This window comes from Bos javanicus, chromosome 12 (genome assembly GCF_032452875.1).
Source record: "Bos javanicus breed banteng chromosome 12, ARS-OSU_banteng_1.0, whole genome shotgun sequence".
Lineage (NCBI taxonomy): Eukaryota > Metazoa > Chordata > Mammalia > Artiodactyla > Bovidae > Bos > Bos javanicus.
This window is the reverse complement of record NC_083879.1, coordinates 78,285,863-78,304,832: the sequence shown is the minus strand read 5'-3', so window position 1 is coordinate 78,304,832 and position 18,970 is coordinate 78,285,863. Positions and strand designations below refer to the sequence as shown.

At 43.4% G+C, this 18,970-nt stretch overlaps 1 protein-coding gene across 1 annotated transcript in view; it reads right to left on the bottom strand.

Annotated features, from left to right (window-relative positions):
- Positions 1-17,430, bottom strand: part of ITGBL1 (integrin subunit beta like 1) — a 235,709-nt gene extending 218,279 nt beyond the window's left edge. The window contains exons 1-2 of the mRNA XM_061435329.1: positions 17,133-17,430; positions 15,956-16,176 (exon numbers count right to left, since the gene is read on the bottom strand). Of these exons, the coding sequence (XP_061291313.1) occupies positions 15,956-16,176; positions 17,133-17,233 (322 nt within the window). The 5' untranslated portion in view covers positions 17,234-17,430. The remainder of the gene's footprint in view (positions 1-15,955; positions 16,177-17,132) is intronic.
- Positions 17,431-18,970: the final 1,540 nt, after the last annotated feature.

Here is an 18,970-nt window from a genome sequence, read left to right as displayed (position 1 = left end):
CCTCTTACCAACGCAGGAGACTCAGGAGACTCGGGTTCAATCCTTGGGTCAGGAAGATCCCCTGAAAAAGGAAATGGCAACCCATTCCAGTATTCTTGCCTGGGAAATCCCATGAACAGAGGAGCCTGGCGGGCAAAGAGTCAGACATGACTGAGCACGCATGTATATGCATGAACAGAAAGGCTTTATGAATAACAAATCAGTGTGCTATCCCTCAAAAGCCTTAAAATTCTTCATCTAGCATTTAAGCACGGAGAAGGCAACGGCATCCCACTCCAGTACTCTTGCCTAGAAAATCCCATGAATGGAGGAGCTTGGTAAGCTGCAGCCGATGGGGTCCCTAAGAGTCTGACACAACTGAGCTACTTCACTTTCACTTTTCACTTTCATGGATTGGAGAAAGCAATGGCAACCCACTCCAGTGTTCTTGCCTGGAGAATCCCAGGGACGGGGGAGCCTGGTGGGCTGCCGTCTATGGGGTCGCACAGAGTCGGACACACTGAAGCGACTTAGCAGCAGCAGCATTTAAGCAGGGCTGTCTGAGATAGAAGCATTCAGAAACGTTACATGCCAGGCAGATTGATGAGTGATAGATGTAGCATGTCCCCAGAACCCGCATATCAAGATGCAAAGGTTGACATGCCCACCTTCAGGGCACAAAGGTAACGCTCATGATGACCTAATCAAAATTGTTCAGTTTTCTCTGCACACTTTTCTTCTTTCCTGGTGCACTGCCGTCAATTCATATCTCTTTGTTCTAAAAAACGCCATACATACATTTTTAAGCGCATGTATTTGAACTTCTGGATTTTATATTATAAACACTTTAATTTTATAAGAGCAAAAATAATATCTAAGTTGATTTAGTCATACTATCCAAAATGGGTAATACACAAAATAATACTAGTTCACGTCCATGAAAATAAGAAATATGTATTCAACTCTCCTACCTATGTTTTCTTTTGATTTTATGGAAAAGGAAAACCAAAGGTTGTGAAAGAGTTTCCCCTATTGCTGACTCCAGTGAATCCTTATTTAGTGCTAAATGCAATCACTCTAAGAATTTCAGTTACAGCTGAGAGAAAAGCTCTTTGTTGGTATGAGTAATTTAGCCTCAGTGATTTCTGTTACCTGGACTTCTTTTGATGCTAATGAATGAGGTGTTCTTTCTCCTGCCCAATATTTGAGCTATTATGTGCACTATCTCTGACATACGACAGAAAGGAGAGGCACAATCTGCTTCTCCACAAAAAAGGAAAAAAATCAAGATATATTTTCAATGGAAAAATGAGGCTCCTGAATAATGAGGTTCTCATTTCAAGACTCCAAACTCATGAAAATATTTCCCCTAAATATTATAACATAAAGAAGGCTGAGTGCCCAAGAATTGATATTTTTGAACTGTGGTGCTGGAGAAGACTTGAGAGTCCCTTGGACAGCAAGGATATCCAACCAGTCCATCCTAAAGGAAGTCAACCCTGACTATTCATTGGAAGGACTGATGCTGAAGCTGAAGCTCCAATACTTTGGCCACTTGTTGGAAATAACTGACTCATTAGAAAAGACCCCGATGCTGTGAAAGACTGAAGGCGGGAGGAGAAGGGGATGACAGAGAATGAGATGGTTGGATGGCATCACCGACTCAATGGACATGAGTTTGAGCAAGCTCTGGAAGTTGGTAATGGACAGGGAGGCCTGGAGTGCTGTAGTCCATGGGGTTGCAAAGAGTTGGACAAGACTCAGCAACTGAACAATTTCCCCTAAATATGTTGTCTCAGGACAACTTTAATATGCTTGAAGAGAAGGTACCTATTGATTTGGGGGACGTATTTCTTCTTGGGTTACTCAGTATGATAGAGAATTTTATATATATATAAATGTTATATATATATATATGCTGCTGCTAAGTCGCTTCAGTCATGTCCAACTCTGTGAGACCCCATAGACGGCAGCCCACCAGGCTCCCCCATCCCTGGGATTCTCCAGGCAAGAACATTGGAGTGGGTTGCCATTTCCTTCTCCAATGCGTGAGAGTGAAAAGTGAAAGTGAAGTCGCTCAGTTGTGTCCAACTCTTAGCGACCCCATGGACCGCAGCCTACCAGGCTCCTCCATCCATGGGATTTTCCAGGCAAGAGTACTGGAGTGGGGTGCCATTGCCTTCTCCGATATATATACATATATATATATATATATATATATATATATATATATATATATATATATATAACTTTTTGACTGTGCAGTGTTGCATGTGGGATGTTAGCTCCTCAGTCAGGGATTGAACCTGTACCCCCTGCATTGGAAGCACAGAGTCTTAACCACTGGACCACCAGGGAAGTCCCTGAAGAATAATTTTGACCACCTCTTTCAAGTTATAGAAGAAGTGAATGAATTCATTGTTGTTCAGTCTTTCAGTCATGTCTGACTCTGTGACCCCATGGACTATAGCAAGCCAGGCTTCCCTGTCTTTCACTATCTCCCAAAGTTTGCTCAAATTCATGTCCATTGAGCCAGTGGTGCCATCCAACCATCTCACTCTCTGTCACCCCCTTCTCCTCCTATCCTCAGTCTTCCCCAGCATTAGGGTATTTTTAAATGGGTCAGCTCTTCACATCAAGTGGCCAAAGTATTTGAGCTTCAGCATCAGTCCTTCCAATGAATATTCAGGGTTGATGTCCTTTAGGATGGACTGGTTTGATCTCCTTGCAGTCCAAGGGACTCTGAAGAGTCTTCTCCAGCACCACAATTCAAAAGCATTAATTTTTCAGCACTCAGCCTTCTTTATCGTCCAACTCTCATATCTGCACATGACTACTGGAAAAAACCATAGCTTTGACTATACGGACTTTTGTCAGCAAAGTGAATGAATTCATACGTATGAAAATATTTTCCATCAAAGCATGCTCAAAAGTAAGTAGATATTTTTCTATTATTCTTTTGTATTACTAACACAACACTAATTTTAGGGCTCAAATCTATTCAAACTGAAGTTGCTCAGTCATGTCTGACTCTTTGCAATCCCATGGACTGTAGCCTACCAGGCTACTCAGTCCATGGAATTTTCCAGGCAAGAGTACTGGACTGGGTTGCCATTTCCTTCTCCAGGGGATCTTCCCAACCCAGGGATTGAACCCGGGTCTCCTGCACTGCAGGCAGATGCTTTACCATCTGAGCCACCAGGGAAGCCCAAGGAAGGAATCTAAAGAAGTCTATCCAGTACACAGCTAACAAATCAATTATTTGCTTTCTTTCTCAAAAAAATATTTTCTTAGTTTCTTAAAAATGTCCTTTCTTTCTTAAAGATGAGTTATTTTCACATCAATACTGCTTTTAGAACTTATACAAATAATGGTGTTGATCAAGAAAGAAAAAAAAAGTTTATAACTTGTCTTCTGTATTTTGGAGAAGAAAGGGTTTAATTAAATGGCCAAGTCATTTTGTTTAGAGAAATAACTAGTTTTGTCTAACTGTTGTGCACAGCAGAAAATGACAGCTTTGAAAGAGCAGTAATGACCAATTAGGAAATACATTGACCGTGCTTTTTGATTTCTTGATTTGGGCTCCTTGTTCTCATTGGCTAAATCACAAATTTACATTCATGCATTGCTGTAAGAGAAGCTTCTAAGCAATACCTAACTCACTGGCCTCTTTTCAGAAAAAAATTTAGCCCGCCTTTTCCTAGGAAATATCCAGATGAAATAATAAATCAGGAAACTGGAGTGGGTCACTATTGACTTGGAACAATTTGATGTTCGAACAAGCGATCACGTACAATTAGGAGGATAGGCACTTTGGCACAGAAGCCTGTCCCACCACATAAATTAAGACTGAGGTGACACAAGGTCAGACCAGTGAGCACTCTTATCAAGGTCTTATTTTTCTTTTCCCTTTACAAAGCCATCATTCTAGCCAGCCTTAAATAAGATGATTTAGAGTAGACAGAAGAATGAGTTCTATTACCAAATAGAGTTTCTTATTTGCCAGGAAATGTGATCCTTGAAAAGACAAAGCACTCTTTTTCCAAAGAAAATGAGATTTGCAACCTTCTTGCAGCTCTCAATCTTTATCAATTTAAGAGTTAATGGGAAATAGCTTGAGAATTTACCCATGTGGGGCTCTGAGAATGCCCTGGCCCATCCCCTGTGGTCCTCTCTACCCAGCAGTACTATACTCCTCCTCCTTCTCAGATGTGACTCACGACCTTGAATCCCAGATCAGGCTTGGAATCGAAATTTCCCAAAGGACAAAAGCTTCATATCTCCCGCTTCCACCCTGTTTGAAGTTTCCCTTTGCCAAGATTCTCAACACAGGAAGACACTTTTATTCACACTTCTGTTGCCTGGAGATGCCCTCTTAAGTGTCTCGGAACCCAACTGACTCTAGTGTGTACTTGCTTGTGCAAGAGCCAGAGTGCTAGAGAGCTGTGTGAGTGTATGAGTGTGAGTATGTGTGAGCAATTTTAAATCGAATGCTCTTTAAAGTCTCTATATCAAAAAACACAAAAATAACAAAAACTTCAAACAACCAGAGTGTTCACTAATAGGCAGACAGTCTAATGACGTAATACATTCATACTATAGCACATCATATACTTATGAAAATTCTTAATCATATATGTAAAAACTAGACTGTGGGCCATGATCTATTCTTAAAGAAAAAAAGTAAGAAAAATGAATGGAAACAACCTATCTATATGTGTTCATAACACATATTTATATAATCATGGGAAAAGAGGGATGTATACACCCTAAATTTAATATTAATAAGAGGCTTTAATTAACAATAAGACTGAAGGGGAGACACAGCACATACATATTTAACTTACTTGAATTTCATTCTATGTGCTGAGGCACTTAAGGTATATATGTCAATAAAAGGAGGTGGTGAGTGAGTGCAACTCACTCAGTCGTGTCCGAGTCTTTGTGACTCCATGGACTCTACAGTTCATAGCCTTTCCCTTCTCCAGAGGATCTTCCCAACCCAGGGATCGAACCCAGTCTCCCACATTGCAGGTGGATTCTTTACCAGCTGAGCCACAGGGGAAGCCCAAGAATACTGGAGTGGGTAGTCTATCCCTTCTCCAGTGGATTTTCCCGACCCAGGAATTGAACTGGGCCTCCTGCATTGCAGGTGGATTCTTTATCGACTGAGCTATAACGGAAGCCCAAAGGAGGTGCAATAATATATAAATATATACACACAACATGAAATATCTGCTATAAAAAGGAATGAAATAATGCCATTTGCAGCAACGTGAATGGAGCTAGAGATTATCCTATGGAGTGAAGTAAGTCAGACAGAGAAAGACAAATATTACATCTCACTTACATGTGCAAACTAAAAATAACACAAACAAATTTATTTACAAGACAGAAATAGATCCACAGACATAGAAAACAAAGTTATGGTTACCAAAGGGGAAAGATAAAACAGGAATATAGGATTAACAGATACAGACTACTATATATCAAATAAAGAGCAAGGTCCTACTGTACGAAACAGGGAGGTATATTCAATAACTTAGATTAACCTACCATGGAAAGGAACAGAAAAAAAAACATACACTCACACATGCGCGTGTGCACACACACACACACACACACATTGACATCTGAACGCCACTGTGCTGCACGCCTGAAATGAACACAATGTCGTAAATTAACTACACTTCAATTTTAAAGACAGACTTCTGGAACTCCACATGCATTCTAGGCAGAAAGAAAGGTAGAAAGCTCAACCAAATTCCTCCTACAAGATAGCTCCCTTTCAGTCCCCCACCACACCTCCAACTGTTTCTTCTGTCTCCTAATCCAGTTGTCTTCTCCTGAAGTTCGCGCCTGTGCTCAGTCATGTCTGACTCTGTGACCCCTGTAGTCCGCCAGGCTCCTCTGTCCATGGCATTTCCCAGGCAGGAATACTGGAGAGGGTTGCCATTTCCTCCTCCAGGGGATCTTCCCAACCCAGGGACTAAACCCACATCTCCTGTGTCTCCTGTTACAGGTAAGATTCTTTACTGTTGAGTCATCCAGGAAGCTCAGTCCAGTTAGACATAAAAGTTGATTTATCTCATTTTACTTATTTCCTTTTTTCTCCCTGCTGAGGTATGATTAGAAAATTCAGATGAACTAACCAGGAAATCAAATTTCTGTAATAGTAGAATTTATTGTTATAGGCAAAACCAGACAAGAAAATATTATTGCCTTGAGGATAGAGAAAATTTATGATTTGGTTTATAGTTTTAGGACTGCGAGCTGTAAGAAGAATCCTCAGTGATTTTGCATCTAACCCTGGATTCAAAGCTTCAGCATGGAACAGGGGGCCTTAAGGAATTTTCAGATTCTCCATAAAATGTATGCAGAATAAAAATATGTTAGTGACAAAAGCAGTACTATTTTTCACTTAAAGAGTAGGAAAGGGAGTCATTTTTCATTCCTGTCTATGAACAAAGTTTTAGTATTAGAATTAGAGAACTTCTTTACCAAATATGGGGCTTCTCTGGTGGCTCCATCAATAAAGAATCTGCCTGCAATGCAGGAGACCCAGGTTCAGTCCCTGGGTTGGGAAGATCCTATGGAGGAGAGAATGGCAACCCACTTCAGTACTCTTGCCTGGAGAATCCCATGGCCAGATGAGCCTGGTGGGCTACAGCCCATGAGGTCAAAAAGAGTCAGACACTACTGAGCAACTTTCATTCATTCATTCTTACCAAATAGGAATCGTAGTTCAAATGTGACTTCAGCAGCCTAATTGACTGAACAGTGAAAAAGACAACCAAATTAGGAACCAACCAAGTAACTTCCCACTGTCTTCATGAGATGTTTTGAAGAGGCAATCACCCAAAGTATTCCCCAATAAGCTGTTGGTTTGTAGTAGGTTTACAAATGTGATAACAACCCAAGGTGCCTTTTCTATCAGAAGTATTAGCATTGCAAAGATTTGAAAATGTAATGGACTCCCCTCTGCAGACAGCAGTCTTTCGGAAAGAGGGGTTACCTGGGTGTGTCTTTGTAGTACATGTAGATTTACACACATAGGTAAATGCAATTGTGCATATACTCATATATTAATACCCACATACATGCCATAAACACATATACATGCAAACATATGTCTGAAGACATATTTATGTATTCAGATGTATATAACATATGTGTATAAATTTAAGGTAGCAAATACATATTTGCATACACATATATATGCTTTACGGAGAAGGCAATGGCACCCCACTCCAGTACTCTTTCCTGGAAAATCCCATGGACAGAGGAGCCTGGTAGGCTGTAGTCCATGGGATCGAGAAGAGTCATACACGACTGCGAGACTTCACTTTCACTTTTCACTTTCACGCAGTGGAGAAGGAAATGGCAACCCACTCCAGTGTTCTTGCCTGGAGAATCCCAGGGACGGGGGAGCCTGGTGGGCTGTCGTCTATGGGGTCGCACAGAGTCAGACACGACTGAAGCGACTTAGCAGCAGCAGCAGCAGCATATATGCTTTAACTGGCAACCAGAATATATATGCATAAAGAGAACTTCCCCAGGCCTTGGTATTTATATTATTTATAAGTACATATACATGATAACGGAGAAGGCAATGGCAGCCAACTCCAGTACTCTTGCCTGGAAAATCCCATGGACAGAGGAGTCTGGAGGGCTGCAGTCCATGCGGTCGCTGAGGATCAGACACGAATGAGCGACTTCACTTTCACTTTTCATCTTCATGCATTGGAGAAGGAAATGGCAACCTACTCCAGTGTTCTTGCCTGGAGAATCCCAGGGATGGGGGAGCCTGGTGGGCTGCCGTCTATGGGGTCCCACAGAGTCGGACACGACTGAAGCGACTTAGAGCAGTAGCATACATGATAAAGCAAGATTTGAAAAAAGTGAATATATATATAACATTAATACCTAAAGACATCAACTCTTAGAATAGACACCAAGACTTCAAAGACTGTGGATGACCAAGAAACAAGATAATAGAAATAATAGCTGAACTCCTTGCCCCAAATGAGCAGAATTTGGAAATGAAGTAAACATGATGAATAGTGAGAGAAAGAAAAGTTTGGAGAGCAGGGAGAGGACTCAAGTACAGGACTGGAAATCAGAGAGTTTCAAGAACTAGAATGATTACTATTCAGTCTTAAGTTGGTTTACATTCCTGTGATTAAACAAGCCCACCCCTGATGTCTCTAGGACCTGTACTAATGTTTCACTAAATCAGCTGACCTTTGAACTACACAGGTTTGAACTGCACAATGCCACTTACAATGTGGATGTGTTACAATAAACATGTACCCCAGTACTCCATGATCCAAGGTAGGTTGAATCTTTGGATACAGAACTGCAGCTAAGGGAGGTGTGGGGGGGGGCAAGGTGGAAAACAGAAGACCACTAAGAAAGAAAAACTGAAGAGTGATTCCACAAAATAGGTTTGGAGACAGTTATTCAAAGAAAAATGCAACCTAATTCCAAAGACACATGTACCCCAGTGTTCATCACAGCGTTCTTTACAGTAGCCAGGACATGAACGCAACTTAAACGTCCGTCAGCAGAGGAGTGGATAAAGATGTAATGCAAATATACAATGGAATATTATTCAGCCATAAAAAGGAACAAAATTGGGTCATTTGTAGAGATGTGGACAAATCTAGAATCTGTCATACACAGTGAATAGGTCAGAAACAGAAAAAGAGAGACTGTATATTAATGCATGTATGTGGAATCTAGGAAAATGGTCCTGATGAACCTATCTTCAGGGCAGAGACAGAGACGCAGGCGTAGGGAATGGACCTGTGAACATGGGGTGGAGGCATGTGAGATGAGGGAGATGAATTGAGAAAGTAGCACGGACATGTATACACTACCACATGTTAGACAGATAGCTAGTAGGAAGCAGCTGTATAACAGAGAGCTCAACTCGGCGCTCTGTGACGGCCTGGAGGGGTGAGATGGGAGGATGGAAGGGAGGTCCAAGAGGGAGGGGATATATGCACACCATAGCTACTTCACAGTGCTGTAAAGTAGAAACATTGTAAAACAACTATACTCCAGTTTTGAAAAAAATTTTAAGTAAAATGCAACTGTGAGGAGCAAGTAGGTCCAACAGTTCTAGGACAGACTATAAGGATTCAGAAAATCCAGCTCTCATGAATAATCATACACAGTTCTCATAGTACTTAACAGTGTAGATGTCAGAAATAGCTGCCAGAAAAAAAATTACCAATACTTCCATATTAGGGGTATTTCCATGTATTTTAAGTATTTTCATACCATGTGTGTTTAAATCAATGCTTATAAGGATGTTTCATAGTCTGAATAAATTAAATCTATTAATCTTTTTTGGGCTCCAAAATCACTGTAAATGGTGATTGCAGCCACGAAATTAAAAGATGCTTGCTCCTTGGAAAGAAAGTTATGACCAACCTAGATAGCATATTAAAAAACAGGAACATTACTTTGCCAACAAAGGTCCATCTAGTCAAGGCTGTGGTTTTTCCGGTAGTCATGTATGGATGTGAGAGTTGGTCTATAAAGAAAGCTGAGCGTCAAAGAATTGATGCTTTGAACTGTGGTGTTGGAGAAGACTTTTGAGAGTCCCTTGGACTGCAAGGAGAACCAACCAGTCCATCCTAAAGGAAATCAGTCCTGGGTGTTCATTGGAGGGACTGATGTTGAAGCTGAAACTCCAATACTTTGGCCACCTGATGCAAAGAGCTGACTCATTTGAAAAGACCCTGATGCTGGGAAAGATTAAGGGCAGGAGGAGAAGGGGACGACAGAGGATGAGATCACCGGATGCCATCACCGACTCAATGGTCATGAGTTTGAGTAAACTCCAGGAGTTGGTGATGGACAGGGAGGCCTGGAGTGCTGCAGTCCATGGGGTCACAAAGAGTTGGACATGACTAAGCGACTGAACTGAGTAAATTAATCTTTAAATTATATACATATTAAATGTATTTATACATAAAAATTATTCTGAATAATATCCTGAAGAATGTCAAGTTCTTTATATCCATAAAGATGTTCCAGAAAAAGAAACTAACTTTCAGAGAAATCAAATGACTGTCTCAGGGATGAATGACAGAAACAAGTTAACTCCAGTTAACAATTCAGACAAGATTCCTATCTAAGCCCAGAAGTGCCATAAAGTCCAGACTCATTCTATAAGCGATCATTCTTCATTTCACAGCAATTCCAGATAAAAATAAGAGTTTTTAATTTAGCAGGGCCTTCTCACCATTGATGAGTTTTCTGATTCTTTCTCCTGACTTTCTTCCATCAGTTCTATCACTGACACCATCTTACTCATCCCTGAGTACTGAAGCATATGATTCTATCTTCCAGCAGTCTTTAAAATGCCTCATAATTCTATCCTTATTCGCTTCCCTGGGAACTAGTGTTTAAACATGATCTAACCTGAGTTCCTCCCCATCAAGTGTCAATCCCAACCTGCTGGGCCCCCAGGCACCATATTATTTCCATGAATCACTGACCATCAATTATGTTCAAACTCCCATGTTCAAACTGCTTCATGGTTCCTATATACTGTTTAACTGAGCACAGGCTTCACATTCAGCGTGCTTCCCTTGTGGCTCAGCTGGTAAAGAATCTGCCTGCAGTTCTTCTGCAGGAGACCTGGGTTCGATCCCTGGGTTGGGAAGATCCCCTGGAGAAGGGAAGGGCTACCCACTCCAGCATTCTGGCCTGGAGAATTCCATGGATTGTGTAGTCCATGGGGTCGAGAAAGAGTTAGACACGACTGAGCGACTTTCACTTTTCACTTTCACCTTGAGGTTCAGAGCTCTCTGCCAGATGAGAGCTGCAGCTCTCAACATATCTTCCACTAGGCTTCCCACAGCCCTAATTTCCAGTGAAGCCAGCCCCAGAACCCTTCACTCTTCTCCAAACACACCCACATGTTTTTCTGCCTCTAAACCATTTCTTCCATTTTTCTTCACTCAGAATTCCAACTGTCCACCCTTTGGAATAAAAACCTCCTTATACTAAAAGACTTATGTCAAATGCTACAATTTTTCCAGAATTTACATCACAATATTTAATTCCTACCTTAATGGAACCCTCATAGAAATACATAGAAATTATATTCTTCTTTGCCTTATAGGCATTTGGTATTTCTCTGAACCTCCCTACTCAGCGGGAACCTGTCATGTATTCCTCATCTTTTGTAGCACCTGTATTTTATTTTATTTTTAAACTTTACAATATTGTATTAGTTTTGCCAAATACCGAAATGAATCTGCCACAGGTATACCTGTGTTCCCCATCCTGAACCCTCCTCCCACCTCCCTCCTCATACCATCCCTCTGGGTCGTCCCAGTGCACCAGCCCCAAGCATCCAGTATCGTGCACCGAACCTGGACTGGCGACTCATTTCTTACATGATATTATACATGTTTCAATGCCATTCTCCCAAATCTCCCCACCCTCTCCCTCTCCCACAGAGTCCATAAGACTGATCTATACATCAGTGTCTCTTTTGCTGTCTCGTACACAGGGTTATTGTTACCATCTTTCTAAATTCCATATATATGTGTTAGTATACTGTATTGGTGTTTTTCTTTCTGGCTTACTTCACTCTGTATAATAGGTTCCAGTTTCATCCATCTCATTAGAACTGATTCAAATGTATTCTTTTTAATGGCTGAGTAATACTCCATTGGGTATATGTACCACAGCTTTCTTATCCATTCATCTGCTGATGGGCATCTAGGTTGCTTCCATGTCCTGGCTATTATAAACAGTGCTGCGATGAACATTGGGGTACACGTGTCTCTTTCCCTTCTGGTTTCCTCAGTGTGTATGCCCAGCAGTGGGATTACTGGAGTTAACTGACCTTCATTTTATTATTTTTTAACTTTTCCTTTTATATGGGAATACAGTTGATGAAAATGTCGAATTAGTTCCAGGTATACAGCAAAGTGATTCAGTTATACATATGCATGTGTTTACAACATCTTACGGGGCTTCCCTGGTGGCTCAGTGGTAAAGAATCCGCCCACCGACGCAGGAGACACAGGTTTAATCCCTGGGTCAGAAAGATCCTCTGGAGAATGAAATGGCAACCCACTCCAGTATTTTTGCCTGGGAAATCCCAGGGACAGAGGAGCCTGGTGAACTACAGTCCATGGGGTTGCAAAGAGTCAGACATGACTAAGCAACTACACCACATCTTTAATAGCACAACATCTTTAACAGTAAACAGAGTCTAGCAAATATACAGCACTTAGTGTGTGCAAGTGTGAGTGCTTAGTCACTCAGTCGTGTCCAACTCTTTGCAGCCCTTTGGACTGTAACCCTCTAGGCTCCTCTGCCCATGTGATTCATGGGTTTGATCCCTGGATCTTCTTGACCCGGGGATCAAACCCAAGTCTCCTTCATCTCCCACACTGCAGGCATATTCTGTACCCACTGAGCCATCAGGGAAGGCCATATAGCACTTTATGTATGTGTGTGTGTGTGTGTATGTGTGTGTGTGTTAGTTGCTCAGTCATGTCTGACTCTTTATGACCCCATGGACTGTATGTAGCCTGCCAAGTTCCTCTGTCCATGGAATTCTCCAGGCAAGAACACTGGAGTGGGTTGCCATTCCCTTCTCCAATAGCACTTTATAGAACTGGCTACAGTGGATTCAATTAGCTTTTCCAAGTTCCTAAAACTGAAACTCTTTTAAGTGATGTATTTCAAAAAGTGATTGGAAAAATGTTTAAGAAACCAATACTTTAAGTGTAATCACAGGTACCCAGGGGGTTATTCAGGATATCCTGAATTCCAAACCAAATATTTGTTTTTATAGAATCAAACATTTGACTGTTATTAAAGAAATATTTCACTAAAATGAGTTTCCTCCTCATTAGACCATCACATCCACATGAATAATCGCTGGGTCAGATCTTTATGCTATAGAATTTGGAGGAAGATCCATGTGCCAGGAGCCAGTGGAGACTGGGAGAGAGAGACCATTTGTGATTGTGTGTAAACGTCATCACTTTCAACCAGCTCATCTAAAGTAAGTATGTCTCCTATGAGTCACGGTGTAAGAATCCCAGTGGACTTAACTTGAAAAGAGCACAGTGTATCTCCTACAGCTGCTCTCCCGTTGAGCCAAAATTGCTGTCCTGGCTTGACCTTTTGAACTTTGGATCAATAACAGGTCCCCCCCACCCCCAAGACATTAATGAAACTAAATTGCTTTCACAGTATCAACTGACTAACAAACACAAAGCCAGGCTCTTTATCTGTCTATCTCTTTCTATCCATTCATCCTAGCTCACCTTTTGCACATCCCAAAATAATGTTATATAGACATATACAAGCATATTCATCTGTACTGAGTACTGACTTTATGCAAAACACTATTCTAAGTCTCCTGCATCTGTTAAACCTCACAAAAATCCCATAAGATAGCTACTTTATTATTCCCATTTTACAGAAGAAGAAATCAAGGCTCAGGAATGTTAAGTAACTGCCCAAGTTCAGACAGATGTTAAGTGTAGGATTCAAATCCTGGAAAACTTCTCCCAGAGCCCACAGTCTTAACCACTCTATGATACCCTGCCAGAGCAGAACTGTGTTTTCTTCACAGAGGTGGGGAAAGTCTCTGGGAGTTACTCTATTTTTGAAAATCATCTATAGGAGCTCATCACAGAGACCAAGGCCCAGAAGCACATAAAACATAAAAGACAACCTGCTGTTTCTATCTTGAGTGAGTGCTCAGTTGTGTTCGACTCTTTGCAACCCCATGGACTGTAGCCCAGGAGGCTCCTCTGTCCATGAGATTTCCCAGGCAAGAATACTGGAGTGGGTTGCCATTTCCTTCTCCAGGGGATCTTCCTGACCCAGGGATCGAACCCATGTCCCCTGTGTCTCCTGTATTGCAGGCAGATTCTTTTTACTGCTGAGCCACTGGGGAAGCCCATGTTTCTATCTTACTGGCCATAATATAGGAATTATTTCTTGCAGACAGAATGGAGTAGCTAAACTTGAAGCACAGAATAAGCGGGCAAGCTGGCAAGATAACCAGATAGACTGTGTGTAAGGCTGTCCTCACTGACCTGGCAAATGTAGCCAGTGCATTTGCAGGCGCAGATTCTACACCAGGCCCAGCGAGCCGGCATCAATGGGCAACAGTCAGAAAGATGAGGACTGGAAACAAACGCAGTTCTTTCATTCGGTCTTAAATATAGAGAAGCAGGAATGTACACACAAGCAAACAAAACCATGCATGACTCAGGGCTGCATTTTGCACCAGGATGGAAGGAATGTAGTGACAAAGATGTCAGGATGAAACAAAAAGTCATTTTCCATGGGAGATAATCAGAGTACATATACATACCACAGCTACCCTTTAACTAACAGAAAGGAAACCGATCAGCTTCTTTAAAAGGGGAGTTCAAGCTACTGGTAACCAGAACTAGCTTACTGGCTAAAAAACTGCATTCTGCTTCTGATGTTTCCAATCCAAGAACAATGCAAAATGCCCTGAAAAATGTGTCCAGAACTCACGATATTGAGGAGGCCTTGCCAGAGGCAATCAAAGCCAGAGAAGCCAGGTAACAGTTGAATTTGGAGAGAAATATTAGACAATACTTAGCTTTCATTCCAAAGGGCTGCCCTTAATAGCGCTGAAGCATGTGGGACTGACAAGCTAAAATAAGTTGTGGCATTCAATACTTTTAAAGGGTTGAACCGCAGCCTCCAAGGCTACACAAACACAAAGGAGCACCTGTGGCCCTCCAAATTACTTATATGACTTTTTTTTTTCATTGTCAAACAGCCCACATATTACGTACCCTCCCTGTGCTTCTAGGCCCAAATGCCACAGGAGAAAAAAAAAAACATTTTTCTATAAACTCATGCTTGATCTCTCTGTTAGTGTTGGACTCTTATTCTCAGTACACTGTGGGTAAAATAAGTGGATTTTTTTTTTTTTTTTTCCTACGAGTCTGCCAAACACTGGTGGGAACGCACTGTGTGTATTCCCACAAAAGTGCACTGAGGATGCACTTTTACTGACCGAGGGCCTGGATCATTCACAATGACCTGATTGAGGTTCTTGGCTCCAAGCAAACGGTGCTGTTATGAGAAACTGGTTATAGATGTGAGGGGTGTTCTCTTCGAAGAAATAGCTTGACCCCTTCCAGTATGAGAACCCAAATCACTCCTTTAAAATGTGCAAAGGAAATGAATTTATTTTCACTCCACCCTTACAAAACACCAAGCTGCATTGAAGCCAAAAAACGGGAGCAGCAAAAACAATACAAAAGCCATCGCTCCCAAGAAAACTGGGGCCTGCTCGTGTTGGTGTACGGTTTTCTGATATAGGCCACTACGTGTCAACTACATGCTACCTACGAGAGGGCAAATCCACATTCAAAAACACAGTGGGCTTCCCTGGAATTTAGGAAAATCACATTCTCCTGTACTTCCTTGGTAAAGAAAGAAAACACGGGTCAGAAACTAACGCCACACTGTCGATCAGCTACCCTTCAATTAAGAAATAAAACAAATAGGGGCTTCCACTCTGCAAATATTATGATTAACATGCGTGATCAGGGTGGAGGGGCTTCCACTCTGCAAATATGATGATTAACATGCGTGATCAGGGTGGAGAGCCCAGCGAAATAACTCCATTTACGGGGAAGTGGGGAGGATTGGTCTGTAATGAGGAAGCAACAGTAGAAGCTGAGATTTATAATCGAGCGAGGGAACCTTAGCAAATATTATTTCCACTGAAGTCTGGGCCCTAGGGCAGAGGTCGGGGTTAAGAGACGTGATTCCAGAACCCACTGGCGGAAGGCAGGGCCCTCCCCCCGTCGCCCGCTCCCCGTGGTGGCTTCTAGGATGCTGATGGGATGGTCCCCAGCCTCCGCTTCCCCCAAGGGGCCGAAGCCCCCTGGGGAGCGCGTGCGGAGGGCCCGGCGCCGCACCCCCTTACCTGCACAGGTGCTGCCGTCGTAGGTCTCGCACACCCACTCGTGGCACTCGCACAGGGGCCCGAAGTACACGCCGGGCTCGCTCACGTGACAGATGCACACCCCGCAATCGCAGCGGCCGCGGCCGTGGCACAGAGCGCCCCCTGGGGGCTGCCCGGGCGCGCGGCACCTGCGCTCCGACTCGGCCCGGGACAGCCTGCACGCGGCGGCGCCCGGGCCGCTCCTGCAGGGGCGACAGACCACAGCGGGGGCCACGATCACGTCCAGGCACTGCTCCTTCTGCTCCGAGCACCCGCCCCCAACCCGCCCCGCCGCCGCGGCCTCCCAGAGTCCACCCAGATCCCGAACTGGAGACCGAATGCCAACCCCCTGGGGATCGTTAGCCTGGGCACCCCCTCCTCCCCCGTTTCTCCGAGAACCAAGCTGATGCTATCCACTGGTCATCACCGGAGAAATGACCACAGATGTCTAAGTGGTGACCTGCCCCACCGAAGAAGAGGACCGTCTTCCAGGTGAACTGGAGGATCCGGGCCTGCCCCTTGGAGGTCCGCCACTGAACCTTACACAGTGCATTTAGATTAAATGCAAATTAATCCAAAGTCTGACTCTTCGCTGACTTTTCAGTTCTCTTTCAAAAGTCCTGTTGCTAGCTGATGGTCAGGAGCAGTTGTTTTATGAAAAAGGAGAGATGATTATATAGAAAGAACCATACAGGTTATGATAACAGAAGACATAAGGCTTTTTCAAGTTGCAAGAAGCGATACTTATAAACTATACTTTCAAAGCATACAAGTTTAGTTATCGCGATGTGCCTCCAATCCTCTTTGAAAATGTCATGCAAAATGTTAATGCGAGCCCCACGCAATAGCTCTGCCTTCTACGTGGTGAGAGCACAAAGGTACACCTGGCATGGCAGAAAATTCCTCCTGATACGTATTGGAGTAGGAGGAAATGATAAATGTATTCAATGATTGTATTTTTCCCAAGGAAGGGCAAATGAACAGGGGTAAGGTAATACACAGTGTAGATGGAAGAAGAATCATCGGAACAGGTTGAAAAACAGTTGATGTGGCGTCCAACTTCCTAACTGCCCTTGGCTTGGGGCAGCCATCCCGGAGCTTTGAGTCCCGCACGTAAGGCAGGGCAGGTCTGTCTTCAAGAAAAACAAACCAGACTTACCTCAGAGACGGCGAAAAGCTCTGTGGAACAGCTGACAGCCCCCCCGGCAGGAGAAGGGAGGACACCAGCAGCAAGACGCTCGCCAAGCCTGCGGGACGCATGCTGAGTTTCCAGGCTGCAGAAGCAAGGAGCGTGGCTGCGAGGTGGGGCTCCCGGGGGCGGGGGGCGGGGAGACCGAGGGGAGAGACGTGCCCCCAGCAGACGGCCGGGCAGAGGGACCCGCAAACACCCAGGCGTGCAGGACCCGGGCTCTACCCGGAGCTGCGAGGGCGTGGACGAGCTGCCTGCGAGGGTTTGGGCGGCAGCACTCTGGGCGGGGTGCTGGTACCAAACCCCTCAAGTGGAGAGTCTAGGCAGGGAAGTAATTAGAAACAGTTGTACAAGCAGATGGTTTATTTTGACATAAAAAAAAAAAAAGAAAGAAAGAAAAATGTCCTGTTCAAAGATTTGAGAGAATCGTTCCTTTCTTCAAGTACAGGCCCCAGAAATATTTGACAAGAGGCTATTTGGGCTGGCTGACATTAAAGGGACAGATAAGATAATCCCCAGAGATGAGGAGAGGAAGGGGGGAGTTAGGTGATGTCAGGAGGGAATTCCTTTTCACCCCTTGCTCTTCAAGAACGTGTGCTCTTGGACTGCCTGTGGTGTGAGTTGTGAGGGGCAAGCAAAATGAGTTAAGGACCGCTTTTTTGCACTTTTGATCCTGCGTTTTAAATTATGGATCTCTCGTTTCCTTAAGCCTTTAAAAAGTGTGTCATGCTTCTAGTTGTTCGGGCCAGTAGTTTATCACACCACATTTTTTTCTTGACTTGGACAGTTCAGACTGTAGTTGTTCCAAGTTCACCCCGTTCTCCCACATGGATTGAGTATGAGAAGATACAACATGTGATTCCAGTGTCAACGGCACTGAAAAATCATGGGTGTCACTTGCAAAGCACCTACTCAGTGCCAGTCACTTAGGAAATTCTCTCTGCAATTGTAGCAATAGCCACACATTCATTTCCTCATTTAGCAAACACAGGTTGAGCATCCATTAGGTGTCAGGCTCTGTGCCAGTAAAGAAGACGCAGCAGACAATTAAGGAGACATGATCCCTGCTCTAGGAATCCACCGGGCTAGCAGACATAAAGCAAACTCAGGAGCATGAAAAGAGGAAAGGCTGCCAGTTACTCCCATCTTAGCTCCAAGCATCTGATCTAGTTAAGACGCTCCAATATAAAAAAGTATCAAATTGACGTGTTGCCCATGTGGAACTCACACAATATTATACGTCAAATATATTTCAATAAAAATGTTCTCAATGGAAAAAAAAATGATGGCATTTGAGCTAAAGGCCAAAGGATGAAGGGAAGTTGGCTGGAAATGGGGAAGATGTGGCAGAGAGTAGGGTAGTATTCCCATTATAAAGATCAAGAAACTGAGACCAAAGCATGCCTTCCTGCTCAAAAGTGATGGACTTACTCAAATTCACACAGGAAGTTGGACTTCAGCTGAAAGCTATGAGCTCCCAAAGCCGGCACTGTCCCCTACATGGTGCAGTCACCTGGGAAAGGTGTGGACCCTTCTATGGAAGGGAAGAAACATTCTCCCACTGTTCTAAGAAGACCTTTAGAGGCAGTAGGTTCTCATGAAACAGAACCATCCAAACTGTGCCCTGGCCTTAAAATCAGGGAAAACATTTCCGGATGGAATCTCTTCCTGTCATTCATGCGAACACATGTAAGACCACGCCCAGGGATTGGTCCTAAAACCTTGCCTTCCAATGCAGGGCAGGTTCGGATTCGATCCCTGGTTGGGGAGCTAAGATAGCGGCCAAAAAACCTAAACGGGAGAACAGA